The sequence below is a fragment of the Acipenser ruthenus genome, chromosome 3 (assembly GCF_902713425.1).
Source record: "Acipenser ruthenus chromosome 3, fAciRut3.2 maternal haplotype, whole genome shotgun sequence".
NCBI classification, from domain to species: Eukaryota; Metazoa; Chordata; class Actinopteri; order Acipenseriformes; family Acipenseridae; genus Acipenser; species Acipenser ruthenus.
This window is the reverse complement of record NC_081191.1, coordinates 98507475-98523397: the sequence shown is the minus strand read 5'-3', so window position 1 is coordinate 98523397 and position 15923 is coordinate 98507475. Positions and strand designations below refer to the sequence as shown.

The following is a 15923-nucleotide window of genomic DNA, read 5'->3' as shown; positions in this document are numbered from 1 at the left end:
TGATTAATTTGAAATGAACCTGTGTAATAAAGTGCATGGGTTTAAGGTCTGCGTGTCAAACTCAACGCTAATCCAATAAAGAAGAACTGGTAAGGAATATGGCATATGTTGTGGCCATGACAGCCATGAATAAGCTTCTTAATACATCAAGGAAATAATGGAGAACAACCTAATTAAACCAGCATACCAAGTTGCCTTTCTGGGAAAAGCATAGTGTGTCACAGGAAGAAAAAAAAAAAAAAAAAAAAAAAAAGGGAAATTGATAAAAGTAGTAATTCCAACATGGTTCATGTTGACTGAAATTTAAACTTTATTTACAACATTCACTTCAAGAAGTTGAACTATTTAAACATCTGAGACATTGAAATATGCCAGGTTTCAAAAAGACAAAACTGCAGATATTTACTACTGAATTGTAAACGGTCCTTGTCAAAAGTTTATTTAAAGAAAACACAATCTTCATGTATTAGTTCTCATCTTCCTGTCTGTCCCTCTGCTTTGCAGTCCTGTGGTCTTTCTCCTCATTTAAACTGACTGTTTGCATGTCCTCATCTGCCATTGGATTACACTGCCCTCCACTATCTGAACAGAGAACAGAAAAAATAAATCACCACTCTCCCAAAATCACTTGTTAAAAAAAGCTTTACTATGTATGCTAAACTGTTATAATTGCAAGATTTAAAAGTAGGGCAGTTCAGTAAGTTGTAGTTTTAAATACTGATGACAAGAACAAGGAAAGCAATTACCAAGATACAAATACAGGTATGAGGGCACCACTTCTTGGTTCCTGTCAGATGGGTACATAGGTTGGTGGTACAGTACAGAATTTCAGATTTAATGTAATGTGTTTGGGAAGGACAAAAAGCACATGTGCGCCTTTACACCTAATTGGCTGGTTTCCCACACTCCAATTAGCACTACAGTGTTAACATTCAAGTATTAAACCACTACTGAGTGGGAATCCATGTTTAAAATTGTCAAACTAACCCAAAAGTTTAGATTTGCACAGCTCATTTGATGTTGGCCATAACATAACCTACTTCCTTCTTGGTCTTTGCTGTGGACATACTACTAAACAGTATAAAAGCTTGGGTACATTACTGCAAGAGCTGAAAAAGGCATGGTACAGTATAACTAAGGCTTGATCGCCTCTGTTTATTTTTAACGAATGCCCAAAATACTGTTAGCACTCACCTTTGAGGGAAGACTCAGATTCTTCATTGAAGCCTCATGAAACCCGTTAAGTGCTAATTAGCCTAATGCAATACATGTATTCTTTGCTTCTGATCAGCTGCATTAAACTATGTTCCTGACTAAGTAGGAAGACCAAAGTACGCAAGTTCAATGCAAATCATATGTTTCGACCCGTTTTCTTACCTCAGCTCTCCAACAGAAACCAAGGGGGCTTTACCAAGCTCTGAAAGAACTGTAAAGATCCAGATCTGCAAGAGACTTTCTGATTCGCTTTGTTAAACACGAGACCCTAGGTTAGCCTGCAATGCATGTCATAACACTTATTAAATCAATTATTCTACCTGGTGGATCTTTACTTTTATTTTCAACAGACTATGATGATTCATTTCAAATTCTATTCATGGCCTTTTCCCAACCATCTTTTTAGATAGAACCTTGAACCTTAGTCTATCAATTTGCAGCCTAGGTGCACCTCTCTAGAATAAAATCTCCTGGAATTTAAATATGCAGGCAGATTGAGTGTAGTCAAGAAATGCCAGTTACCATTCAAGGCAATAAGGAAATCGGAATCTGAAATCTCAAACATTTTACAGTTGTTATAAACCCTGTATAAGTGGCAGTATTGTTTGAACTACCGAAGCGCAGCTCCGTCCTGAATTTCACTGGATTGGAATTTAAGCAAAAACACATTCAAAACTAGCTCCGGTAAGCATGTTATTCCCACGCTAGATATACCCATGCTTGTGGTATAAAAGTATTTATTTTAGTGTTAGATCCTGTTTAATTTCAAGGAGATACTTGACATATGGTCTGCTATTGACTTACCAATATATATATATATAAAATTATATTTATATATATATATATATATATATATATATATATATATATATATATATATATATATATATATATATATATATTAGTGTCGTGAAAAAGTATTTGCCCCATCTGATTTTCTGCATTTTTGACACTGAATGTTATCAGATCTTCAACCAAAACCTAATTAGATAAAAGGGACCGAGTGAACAAGTAACACAAAAAATTGATACATATTTCATTTATTTATTAAAAGAAAGTTATGCAACACCCAATGCCCCCGTGTGAAAAAGTAATTGCCCCCTTAGACTCAATAACTGGTTACGCCACCTTTAGCAGCAATAACTGCAAACAAACGCTTCCTGTAGTTATTGATTAGTCCCTCACAGCGCCGTGGAGGAATTTTGGCCCACTCCTCCATGCAGAACTGCTTTCTCTCAGTGACATTTGTGGGTTTTCGAGCATGAACTGCTTGTTTCAGGTCCTGCCACAACATCTCAATGGGGTTTAGGTCTGGACTAACTAGGCCATTCCAAAACTATAAATTTCTTGTTCTTCAACCATTCTGATGTAGACTTGCTTGTGTGTTTCGGATCATTGTCTTGCTGCATGACCCAGCTGCACTTCAGCTTAAGCTCATGGACAGATGGCCTGACATTCTCCTGTAGAATTCTCTGATACAGAGCAGAATTCATGGTTCCTTCAATGATGGCAAGGCATCCAGGTCCTGATGCAGCAAAGCATCCCCAAACCATGACACTACCACCACCATGCTTGACCGTTGGTATGAGGTTCTTACTGTGGAATGCAGCGCTTGGTTTTCGCCAGACAGAATGGGGCCCATGTCGGCCAAAAAGTTCCACTTTTGACTCATCTGTCCATAGAACATTGTTCCAGATCTCTTGAGTATCATCCAGGTGCTTTTTCGCAAACTTGAGACGAGCATTCATGTTCTTCTTAGTGAGCAATGGTTTCCACCTTGCTACTCTGCCATGAATCCCATTTTTGCCCAGTGTCTTTCTGATGGTGGAGTCATGAACACTGACCTTAGCCGAGGCGAGAGAGGCCTGCAGATCCCTGGATGTTGTTCTAGGGTTCTTTGTGACTTCCTGGACGATTTTACACCTTGCTCTTGGAGAGATTTCGGCAGAACGGCCACTCCTGGGAAGATTCACTACTGTCCCAAACTTTCTCCATTTGGACAATATAGCTCTGATTGTGGTTCGGTGGAGTCCCAGAGCCTTAGAAATGGCTTTGTAACCCTTTGCAGACTAATAGGCATCAACAACTTTTTTCCAGATGTCTTCAGGAATTTCTTTTGTTTGCGGCATGATGTGCCTCTAGAACAGTGCTGCCCAAACACGGTCCTGGAGAGCCCCTATCCAGTAAGTTTTGTAGGTCACCCTAAATCGCTAATTTCTAAAGACTGGGAACACATGGAAGTTATTGATCAATTAAGCAAATAACTTGTTCAATTAAGGGAACTCTGGTCATTGGGCCAGTTTATATTTTGGGAAAATGTCGTGACTTGTTTACTGTCATGACTTATTAAAAGGAGGTACGGTCCGGATTACAATTTTAGTTAGTTTTGGTTTGTTTAGTTTGTTTGAATACAAATCTAATACATTATACAAAAAACAAATACAACATGAAGTTTCAAAGCAGGAATTGTTAAATTAAACAAACCAAAATTATCTAAAATTATAATTCAGCCGTACCAACTTAGCCCTTTGCGGTCCTATGTCGGACCTGGTCCAACATTGCAATTATTCCTATCAGGTCCAACGTCGGACCCTGTCCGACATCAAAAAGACGCAAAAAACTGGTTTTTAGTCGTTTTTTCTACGGAAAAAGCCGAGAAAACCATTCAATGGCCGAGTGGGAGCGACAGGAGCCGAGACAAGCCGAAAAAAAAAAAAAAAGGGGCGTATCTCATGAATAGTCATACTTGTCCCTGGCATCAGATAGGGGTGGCTATAAGGAAACAAGCTGGATGGTACTGCATCAGCGCACAGAGAATAACACTGACATTTGCAGAGCTTTTTTGAGATGTTATAGTAATAAAATAATGACTTGGATCGCATTATTTAGGAGTTTGGTGATAAAACGAGTGATCAGGAGATGATTGATCGGTATGTACGACTATTATTATTATTATAATTATTATGATTATTATTTATTTCTTAGCATATGTGAAAGCTATAGCGAACCAAAGGGTGGGGCAGGGCTGGAGATGCCTAGTGAGTGCTTTGTTGATATGCGCGGCCTTTTAAACCCGCTTGACTCTGGGGGGAAAAAAAAAAAACTTTTAAACAGCGCGTCAAATTAACTGCACGTGTGAAAATAAATTGGACCTGACACGCACTTAATAAATGGACTGCAAAGGGTTAGATAAGTCATGACAGTAGACAGATAAGTCATGACATTTTCCCAGCATGTAATCCAGGCCATTGAGGGCTGAAAAGGGTGGTTTGTTTTTTTGTACCAAATGATCTCTAAATTACTTCATTTAACAAATCACCTGCTTAATTGATCACAATGAAATTGTTCCTGGTGTTAAGAAATTGATGATTAAAGGTTACCTATAAAACCTGCTGGATAGGGGCTCTCCAGGACCGGGTTTGGGCAGCACTGCTCTAGGTCCTGTGTGCTGACAACTTCACTCTGAAGGTAAGGGCCAAAGTTAGTCTGATTTATATTGAGCAGGGCTGGCTCAAATCAGGCCTGGTTGTTAACCAAAGTACTCAAACAGCTGACCCTAATTATCCCTTTAATTGGGTTGAGTTAACTGGGGGGGGGGGGGGGGGGCCCGCAATAACTTTTTCACACCTGAAGATTGCATGTTTGATTACCTTTCATACCAAACAAATGAAAGCACCACCAAACTTTGGTGTCATTTTTTCTCTCAGACTCCCTCTATATACTACTACAACCCACAAAAAAATCTGACCACATACAATGTGAAAAATGTGCAAAAATGCAGAAAATCAGACGGAGCAAATACTTTTTCACAGCAAATGGTGTATGTGTGTATATATCGGTAAGGATATATTTGAAGCTGTTAAACCTGGGATTGGTCAGCTCTGCCCTAAGAAAGGGATTAATCAGTTTATAAGGCACTATTTAGTTAAACATATTGAATGACAAACGTGTAATTTATTTGTATACAGTACTGTTAAGAAGCTACAAATGACACCTGACACACACACACACATTATATATATATATATATATATATACACACATACATATATATATATATATATATATATATATATTTTGCACTGTACAACTTGGATGGCCTAAACCACCAAATAGTTAGCTTTAGTCAGTCAGTTTGGCACATAGAGGTCTGTTCAACAATTAAAGCACAGCAAATTACAAGCGTTTAACACTTGGCAAATGTTTTTAACTTATTATTTCACAGATCATTTTTAAAACAGACACTCTAATAATACCTAACTTTTATGCTGCATCACGGTTGCTTTTATTACCCTTAAGACCCATATCACATGAAACTGCGCCTTACCACTGAAGAAAATAGTTTCCATTTCAAGAAAAAAAGAATATATGGTACGGAGACCAGGTTAGCTGTGAATTGAATTTAAAATCAGTCTGAGCAAGGACCAGCTTTCATTTTGAGAAATACTCCTGCAAAAAGGACTTGTGCAGAGGCTGCAGGTTTGCAAAATCATACATTTTTTTTTCTTCTTTTTGAGAACAAATTAAGTTTATGAAATGTATGGAGATAAAAAGTCCTAGTTCCACCTATTTCAAAAGCAACTGATTATAGATTAGGCTACCCCTTAGAGCAGCTATACAAAATTCAATAATGTTTTAATCAGGTAGTAGAGAGTACCAAGTCTGCCTTCTGAATAATTCATCGAAATGATCAAGCATCTGGCATTCACAAAACAAACCATTAACAGAAAAGTAAATTTCCCAGTTTGAGCCACAACAAGGTCCTAAAAAACTAAACAGTGTCAACCAAACTGACTTTAAAAGGGTTACAGAACACACTGTTACAAAAAAATAAATACAAACCATGTGACAAACACTGGATGCAGCAATAGTCAGAACAACCATTTAATATCCAAACAATCATAACTGTTGGAAACTCTCACTGATACATACATTTATTTTCACTCTGCATATTGTGTGATTTCTATCTTTCACAATATTTACTGAAATTAATAAAGGGCAGTTTAGGTTGATTTATAATGTTACAGGTTTAAATATATCAAATGTTTGACATTTTCCCAAGGAGTGCTAATAGTGGGCCGGAGTGCCTAATGCCGCTGAACAGACAGGCCTCTGGTAAAAATAAGTGTGGGAACCCCTGAGCTAGGGTACCTAAAGCTCAGACTGTAAACCCACCAGCCTGATTTAAAACATTCTGTTTGTTAAAAATGTGTGCGCCTCACCTATTCTATACAACAATTTCTAATGTGCCTATATGGCAGAAGATATATTCTGGTACATTTCTTACCGTATGTTGGTATATCTATTTAAAACCAGGTTTCAAATATATACTTGGCATTTATAAAAAAAAAAAAAACAACAGTCATAGGATTACTTGGAACAGGTATTCCCATACTGGGGGCTGAAGCACATTCAGAAATAGTCCCAATAGACCCAGGACAATGTTTTTCACTGCTGCTAGGTTCTGTGGGTTACTTCGAAGCTATTCTAAAACTTTCTACCATGATGTACCTTGTGCCTTTGACAGTTCTTGATATTTCTCCTCCTATACAAAATAAAAGCAGCGACCCCTACTTTACCTGCAAGAGGAAACGGAGGGTATGGAGGCCACACATTTGTGTGACATGTTCAAAACTGTATTACAAATATGCATTTTCTTTATATATATATATATATATAAAAAAAAGTCTATATAACTTCTATGGATTCATGGAGTGGCAGACAATTAGGAGCCCCTGACTTCAGACATCTGAGGCTCTATCTTGAAGTGAAAAAGCATTTCTTCTTAGAGGAACTGTATGGCATCTTATGTTTTGTAATTAGGGTAAAGTAAGGACTTCACAGCCTTTTTTTTTGGTCTGAATTTTTAACAGATTTCTGAACAGGACAATACCATGTTGATCCCAGCATTAATTTAGACAATTTAGTAATATTTTACTGTACATCCCTGTAATTAATCAATCATGTTGCTGGCTTAAATACAAATTGGCATTAAGTCTGAATTTTAAAGCATAACTTTCCATTCCTAAAGAAATCTAGATAAAACAAGCGAATCATACGAAACAAAGTATTTTATATGTTTCTAATATGTTATTTATGCATATACATGCTGTACAGACAAATAGCACGTTTCACTGCTCTTAATACCAGTACTTTCACACAGTCCTTTAGAAGTAATATAATGAAATTCCCCAGGGCAACAGCAGGATTTGACTTGCTAACTACTACACTAAACCACCAAATAAAAAGTGGTTGTTTCAGAATGGTTCAGGGCACTAATCTTTAACTGAAAAATAGCCACTCTATAAAGCAGTGTGTTAATGAGCAATGCATTTCAGCTATAAAAGTGTGCACTGCTAGATCACACCTCTAATGCAACTGGGAATCAAACCAATAACAGCAAATTCTTTAACAGCACTATTATTATTTATTTCTTAGCAGACGCCCTTGTCCAGGGTGACTTATTATGGAAATGGTTTAGTTTTATTTAAAGTATGGCAGGGAGTTGGATTTATGCTGTAGTCTTGCACTTCTGGATACTCCAGCTATTTACCTTTTAGAATTGAACTTGGGAATGTTTGATAATCTAATCTAATCAATGGTAGGTTTGAACAGCAAGTCTGAAAATGCTTTTTTTTATTATTAACCTGCACCATATTTAAACAAAGCCAAGACAAAACATTATCTTCTATTGGGACAGATTCCAAAATCCAACATGACTTTAATGTAGGTGGTATTTTGCTTCCTTGTCAGGAATTTGTCAGAGTACAAGCACTACTGAAGGTTTGACTTCTTTGGCAGCGCTTTCTGTCCCTTGATCTTTACTCCCTGCTGCTGATGAGGCATGAGGTGCTTGTTTAGTAAAACGAAGATATAGAAGTGTGTCTCTAGAAATAAATATCTACAAAAAATGGGTAAAGGGTTGTCTTGTTTTCAAAATATTAAAGTGGCAGTTTAACTGCGGATTAGACCTGTGCAAAGACAGAGAAAGTGCTTGACAAACCAAATACAAACGCTTCAATGCCTTTGCTAAGAAATATAAAAATGATACATTTTAACTTAGATGAATGCAAACAGCCTGTTAAATACAATTATGAAACATTTCGTTTAAAATCGACTGCATGACATTCAGCTACTGACTGGACTGCCAGAAACTGCAGCACAAATCAATGTCTGAGTGTACTTCGTATTGTTTTGAATGTTCGTTACACCGGGTCAGTTATTTTCACTGTACCGGTACTACACACAGCAGCAGCGCTGTCCATGACAGGACCACGAGGGGTACATTTCAGCACATCTAATCAATGACTGAATTCGCCTCCCACAAACAATGCAATTAATATCAAAAGCAATACCAGAATTGACAAACTGGCAATTGTTATGTTGTGGATTCTTCTAGTACTGGTAGACTAATCTCTACTAGTCGTAGTCACATTGTATCTGTAAATAAGCAGGAAAGGAAACACATTTCCACCCCCATAACTCACACGTGTTCTATATATTTTTCAACCCTTTAACCACTCCTTGTTAAATCAGTGCCAAAATAAGTTTACATATTTAGAAACAAGATATACAAGTGTTTTTTGGTATGTGTAGCTGCTAAATGATATCTGCCTTATTGCAAAACAAGCTTTCAGACCATGTCATTATTACACTTAACGAGAAACATTGCAATACAATTAATGTGCGGCAAAATGACAATTAAGTAATATTACAAACACTCGTATTGTTGACAACTACAGTAAGTTATTTTATGTAGGCTGAATCAGGTCCTGCTTGCAAACCTCTCTTCCCATAAGTAAGCTACCTTTTCATAACATACAGGTTTCCAATTTCACACCACAAATTTACTGGAATGCTACGTAAACCCGTTCACGTAAATTAAACTATATTTCAATGCATTATCCAGTTCCTCTGGAGAAAGCAGGCCTTCTGGCTCTCTAGCTCCGCCTAGCTCCAGTTCTTTGCAAACGCACCAACACAAGGCCCAACCCAAAGCAAAGATAAAGTCAACGAAATGGCGGATTCAAGCCCAGTCACGTGATCCCTTTGTGCTTTGCAAATCCCCTCCTTCAGAAACAGTCAGCTACAACTGACCACAAACACACAATTTGCAACTAATGTAATAATATTTTTCAGATTATGTCGTAAAATTTCGGTAGCATGGACCGGGAGCTTTAAACTAAGCGTCTTTCTGGACAGAGGGAGAAACGGCGGCCATTTTGTGCAAGCTTGCGCAGACAAGATAGGGGCACCCCCCGTATAGTCAAAATCTGGACACATTTCTAAGCTTAGGTTTTTGGAACTTTAAAACGTACCGATTCCTCTTCTTTCTCCATCCCAGTTGGCATCTGCGGCACTGCCCGGTTAATAGAGGCATATTCGTGCAGGTCGGGTAAGTCCTCGCAGCGGAAGACGGGTAATGGCTTGGAAGCGTCCAGCGCCCGTGCCCGAAACGACAATTTACTCATTTTTTTTTTTATAATTCAAGATTCAGCATAAATCTATCCGATCCCCTAAAATTCAAAACTGTCCCGTCTTGAGTTATCATGGATAAGTCCTTGGCTTTCTCCAGCAGTAAATCACTATACTGGTTAAAAAAATTAATATGGCGATGCGAACGGAGCCGGGAAGGCCCGGATCTTGGTCGGTCTCTTTTTTCTGTCACTCCGCTCTCTCTCTCTGGTTCAATACGCCATGGCCAACATGGCGGACATTAAAAACTCTAACTCTGCGCTCGCTCTTCGCGGCCCAACCCCCCGATCAGACCACAGCCATTCCCACACGGTTCCGCGCGCGTGCGCGTTCGCGCCACTCGGAGGGGAGGAGGCGGTGGGGGAGGGGAGCGCTCTCGAGCACAAAATAAACAGGAGAGGAAACCCCCTCCCACCACGGACAACAAAAAAAGATGTGCGCGCTTCCCGACCAAAAAAAACACACACATGCTCGCCCCCGCTTCTGTCAGAATGGCAACGGTTTCGGCAAGGGAAGCATGCAACCAAGTCGAGCAGCACCGTTTCCTGGTTTTCTTATGTTACCATACACATTAGAAGCATGCTCATGCTTACAACTCTCAAAGAATTAAAACGTTTACAGGGAGATTCTACAATAATAGCGCCACAGAACACCGTTTAATATTAACAACACCAACGACATTTCTACCTGTATGCGTTGTTCCCAATAAAATAAAACCCACCCAAAGTAATTTTTAATTGAATGTGAGAAATGTTTGTCAGCTAACTTTTAAGTATTTAATACAACCAATAACCGACAACAGTATATCTATAATCATTAAGAGGGAAAACATCAATAACATCGATAAAAACACACATTCTGTGCTACCTGGTTGTAGTAAACGACAACACACAATCCACTTTTGGTCCATTTGTCAAAAACAGTTAACCATGCATGTTACCAATATAATTCAACATGGTTATAAGTCAGACTGTTCAAATGCATAGATAGAACAACTAAGCGATAGAGTGTCATGCCACTTTCCAAAGTTTGAAAATGTCGCCCTCTTCCGAATACAAGCGCAATTGCCGAAGGGTATTTTGGCTTTCCAGGCGACACACCGCACAAGACGGTGTAAACTACAAAGCATCACCGGTATATTCGTCATTAAACTGGTAGTAAATCTAGCTTTTATTACACAATATTGATTTTTGTCCTACAGTTCTTTCAGTGATCAAAAGTAATTTCGAAGCCTAGAATAACCAAGCCTGTGAAAGCATGTTCTTTAATACCAGGGAGCAAAATTATTTCTGCCGCCAACTCCCTTTACACCTGCTTAACCCATTAAGTGCCACTGTCCTCATTTACTTTGTCATTTTTGGAGTATTTTTAACTGGCTTACCAGTTTATTTTAATTTTCTCTAACTATATTGTTATGAAAACTTACTTAAATTTTGTTAACCGCAAAAGTGAAATCTAAATGTAATGTATCAATTACATAAATACAGTTTGTGTTGTGATTTTTTCAATAGAATGAATTTGGTATGTAATGGGTTAAAATAAGGCCCAGTCGTCCAGTTTAACTTTGGGTTTGTTGATCCAAGTCCAGCCTCACAATATTAGTGTCACCTGCAGATATCTGGAGTCAAATGTACCACTCCATGAAGCATTCTGACTTGCATTAGAATTAGTGCTGGTAACCCAAACTGACTACTTCATCGCTCACACAGCCTGACACGAGCAAGCGAGACCTGCAGGAGATCGATTACATTTCCGGTTCAATAGGAGATTGAGTTGCAGCATACCTTGCAGCTCAATTCATATCATGGACAAGGGCTCGAAGTGAAAACACGTAAAAACCAGAGACTCTCTCCATGAACTATTTCATCACTGCAATACAACCTCCTACCAAGATTGTGAAAAAAAAGAATGTTTGTGCCACTCTGCAGCCCTACCTCTAATAATACTAATTTGCTACCTAGACAACAGCTAGCTGGGCAGTGTAGCACAGTGTGAAAGCACATGAATACTATACACACTTGGCTTTACCTCTGGACACCCTCTCTGTACAAAATGAAACAGAGCACACTATTAAAACTTTTAAACTAAAATGCAAACGTCAGCTATTTCACACACGTTGGAAAAGATCCCCCCCTCCACAACGTACAGATTAGAAAAGGTATTCCCATCATTACCCTGGATTTACAACATCACTATTGTTTGTTCAGCATCTTTTTATTTCTTTTAATTCAAGGGGCAGATGCATGTTATCTAAAATGTATCAATCTTGCAAGCAAGCAGCTTAAACAACGTTTCATGTACCAAGGAATCCCAATCTGTATTCATGATACCTTACTTGGAGCAAGAACCCATTTTAAAAGACTAGTTGCACTAGTCAAGTTAGAGATGAAAACATGAAAATAATATTTTCCGCATCAAGAGAAACATTTTTAACAGTTCAATAAATTACATAGTGAACTCTGAAGCAGTTAGCCGACTCCTTGGCTTCCTTTGTTATTTAACTGAAACCAGGAACTGGAAACATACCAAGAAAGATTTACAAATGTATTTGAAACTTGCAAAAATTAATTAATTAATTAATTAATTAATTAATTACAAAACAAACAAACAGACTTACCAGAGGCTTGTTTCAGCAAATTTGCCTGAGATTGTTTCAAGTACAAATCCAAGGGATTAAGAGCTTCACAGTCATCCGATGCTAGTTTTAATATCCATTTAAAACACTTTCCAACTGAAGACCTGAAAATAAAAAAAAACAGAAGTGAATAGGAGGAGTGAACAATAAATCTCTTCGGAGTCAAGCAACCACATTTTTACCTGTGCTAAAGCAAATACTTAAGTTGTAAAATTACTACATCAGCTATTAATTTGTTGTCCCCCCTCAACTTAAAGAAAACGAACTATACTATGTAAAGCATATCACCCCCTATTCACGAATCTGAAACTGGATGCCAATCTTAGATGATGGAGCGCTCCTGTTCAGTTCCGAGCAGGCATTACACGGCCATATCAGCAACTGCCATCTTTTGTTCAGTATACTCATCCGTTGCAATTTAAATGAAGACAATACTGTAGAACGTCTGCCACCTTTGAAGAACATATAGAGAAACTAGTAACCCAGCTTCACATTGTGGTATGCAAAGCAGCTGGTACTGAGCAGCTGGGTGAAAAAAAAGCTTGTAGAGCCAACAGCACAGACATCTCAGCCAACCACAGTTCTAACTGACATAGCTGCAAAAACAAAACAAAAAAAAAAAAACAAGATCTCAGCAAGGCCTTTGCAGGTAGTCCCATAAAAAAATGTTTGAACAAACGTTGCTAGAGATGTAGTGTACAAGTCAGGAAGAAAACAAATGTGAGTACTTCAGTGTATCTCTCCAGTCATTTTACTTCACTGTATCTCATTTTACTTCACTGCATCTCCCCAGTCATTTTACTTCACTGTATCTCCCCAGTCATTTTACTTCACTGTATCTCCCCAGTGATTTTACTTCACTGTATCTCCCCAGTCATTTTACTTCACTGCATCTCCCCAGTCATTTTACTTCACTGTATCTCCCCAGTGATTTTACTTCACTGTATCTCCCCAGTCATTTTACTTCAATGTATCTCTCCAGTCATTTTACTTCAATGTATCTCATTTTACTCCACTGTATCTCCCCAGGCATTTTAATTCACTGCATCTCCCCAGTGATTTTACTTCACTGTATCTCATTTTACTTCACTGTATCTCCCCAGTGATTTTACTTCACTGTATCTCCCCAGTCATTTTACTTCACTGTATCTCCCCAGTCATTTTACTTCACTGTATCTCCCCAGTCATTTTAATTCACTGCATCTCCCGTCATTTTAATTCACTGTATCTCCCCAGTCATTTTACTTCAATCTATCTCCCCAGTCATTTTACTTCACTGTATCTCATTTTACTTCACTGTATCTCCCCAGTCATTTTACTTCACTGTATCTCCCCAGTCATTTTACTTCACTGTATCTCCACAGTCATTTTACCTCACTGTATCTCATTTTACTTCACTGTATCTCCCCAGTGATTTTACTTCACTGTATCTCATTTTACTTCACTGTATCTCCCCAGTGATTTTACTTCACTGTATCTCCCCAGTGATTTTACTTCACTGTATCTCCCCAGTGATTTTACTTCACTGTATCTCCCCAGTGATTTTACTTCACTGTATCTCCCCAGTCATTTTACTTCACTGTATCTCCCCAGTCATTTTACTTCACTGTATCTCCCCAGTGATTTTACTTCACTGTATCTCCCCAGTGATTTTACTTCACTGTATCTCCCCAGTCATTTTACTTCACTGTATCTCATTTTACTTCACTGTATCTCCCCAGTCATTTTACTTCACTGTATCTCCCCAGTCATTTTACTTCACTGTATCTCATTTTACTTCACTGGATCTCTCCAGTCATTTTACTTCACTGTATCTCCCCAGTCATTTTACTTCACTGTATCTCATTTTACTTCACTGTATCTCCCCAGTCATTTTACTTCAATATATCTCCCCAGTCATTTTACTTCACTGTATCTCCCCAGTCATTTTACTTCACTGTATCTCATTTTACTTCACTGTATCTCCCCAGTCATTTTACTTCACTGTATCTCCCCAGTCATTTTACTTCACTGTATCTCCCCAGTCATTTTACTTCACTGTATCTCCCCAGTGATTTTACTTCACTGTATCTCCCCAGTCATTTTACTTCACTGTATCTCCCCAGTCATTTTACTTCACTGTATCTCCCCAGTCATTTTACTTCACTGTATCTCCCCAGTCATTTTACTTCACTGTATCTCATTTTACTTCACTGTATCTCTCCAGTCATTTTACTTCACTGTATCTCCCCAGTCATTTTACTTCACTGTATCTCCCCAGTCATTTTACTTCAATATATCTCCCCAGTCATTTTAATTCACTGCATCTCCCCAGTCATTTTACTTCACTGTATCTCATTTTACGTCACTGTATCTCCCCAGTCATTTTACTTCACTGTATCTCATTTTACTTCACTGTATCTCCCCAGTCATTTTACTTCAATATATCTCCCCAGTCATTTTACTTCACTGTATCTCCCCAGTCATTTTACTTCACTGTATCTCCCCAGTCATTTTACTTCACTGTATCTCCCCAGTCATTTTACTTCACTGTATCTCATTTTACTTCACTGTATCTCCCCAGTCATTTTACATCACTGCATCTCCCCAGTGATTTTACTTCACTGTATCTCCCCAGTGATTTTACTTCACTGTATCTCCCCAGTGATTTTACTTCACTGTATCTCCCCAGTCATTTTACTTCAATGTATCTCCCCAGTGATTTTACTTCACTGTATCTCCCCAGTGATTTTACTTCACTGTATCTCCCCAGTGATTTTACTTCACTGAATCTCCCCAGTCATTTTACTTCACTGAATCTCCCCAGTCATTTTACTTCACTGTATCTCCCCAGTCATTTTACTTCACTGTATCTCCCCAGTCATTTTACATCACTGTATCTCCCCAGTCATTTTACATCACTGCATCTCCCCAGTCATTTTACTTCACTGTATCTCCCCAGTGATTTTACTTCAATGTATCTCCCCAGTGATTTTACTTCAATATATCTCCCCAGTCATTTTACTTCAATCTATCTCCCCAGTCATTTTACTTCACTGTATCTCATTTTACTTCACTGTATCTCCCCAGTCATTTTACTTCACTGTATCTCCCCAGTCATTTTACTTCACTGTATCTCCCCAGTCATTTTACTTCACTGTATCTCCCCAGTCATTTTACTTCACTGTATCTCCCCAGTCATTTTACTTCACTGTATCTCCCCAGTCATTTTACTTCACTGTATCTCATTTTACTTCACTGTATCTCCCCAGTCATTTTACTTCACTGTATCTCATTTTACTTCACTGTATCTCTCCAGTCATTTTACTTCAATATATCTCCCCAGTCATTTTACTTCACTGTATCTCCCCAGTCATTTTACTTCACTGTATCTCATTTTACTTCACTGTATCTCCCCAGTCATTTTACTTCACTGTATCTCCCCAGTCATTTTACTTCACTGTATCTCATTTTACTTCACTGTATCTCCCCAGTGATTTTACTTCACTGTATCTCCCCAGTCATTTTACTTCACTGTATCTCATTTTACTTCACTGTATCTCTCCAGTCATTTTACTTCACTGTATCTCCCCAGTCATTTTACTTCACTGTATCTCAT

General features: G+C 38.3%; 1 protein-coding gene across 3 annotated transcripts in view; it reads right to left on the bottom strand.

Moving 5' to 3' along the window:
* The window catches only part of LOC117394391 (enhancer of polycomb homolog 1-like), a 55236-nt gene that overhangs the window by 26032 nt on the left and 13281 nt on the right, over positions 1–15923 (bottom strand). Inside the window, exon 2 of one of the 3 annotated variants that reach the window (XM_033992617.3) lies at positions 12308–12429. Coding sequence is in view for 2 of the 3 variants with exons in the window: in XM_033992616.3 (XP_033848507.3) it covers positions 9534–9686 (153 nt within the window). In the remaining variant the exon portion in view is untranslated. Of the gene's footprint in view, positions 1–9533; positions 10074–12307; positions 12430–15923 lie in introns of those variants that run through there. The other 2 variants (XM_033992616.3, XM_033992615.3) reach the window with 2 other exon arrangements.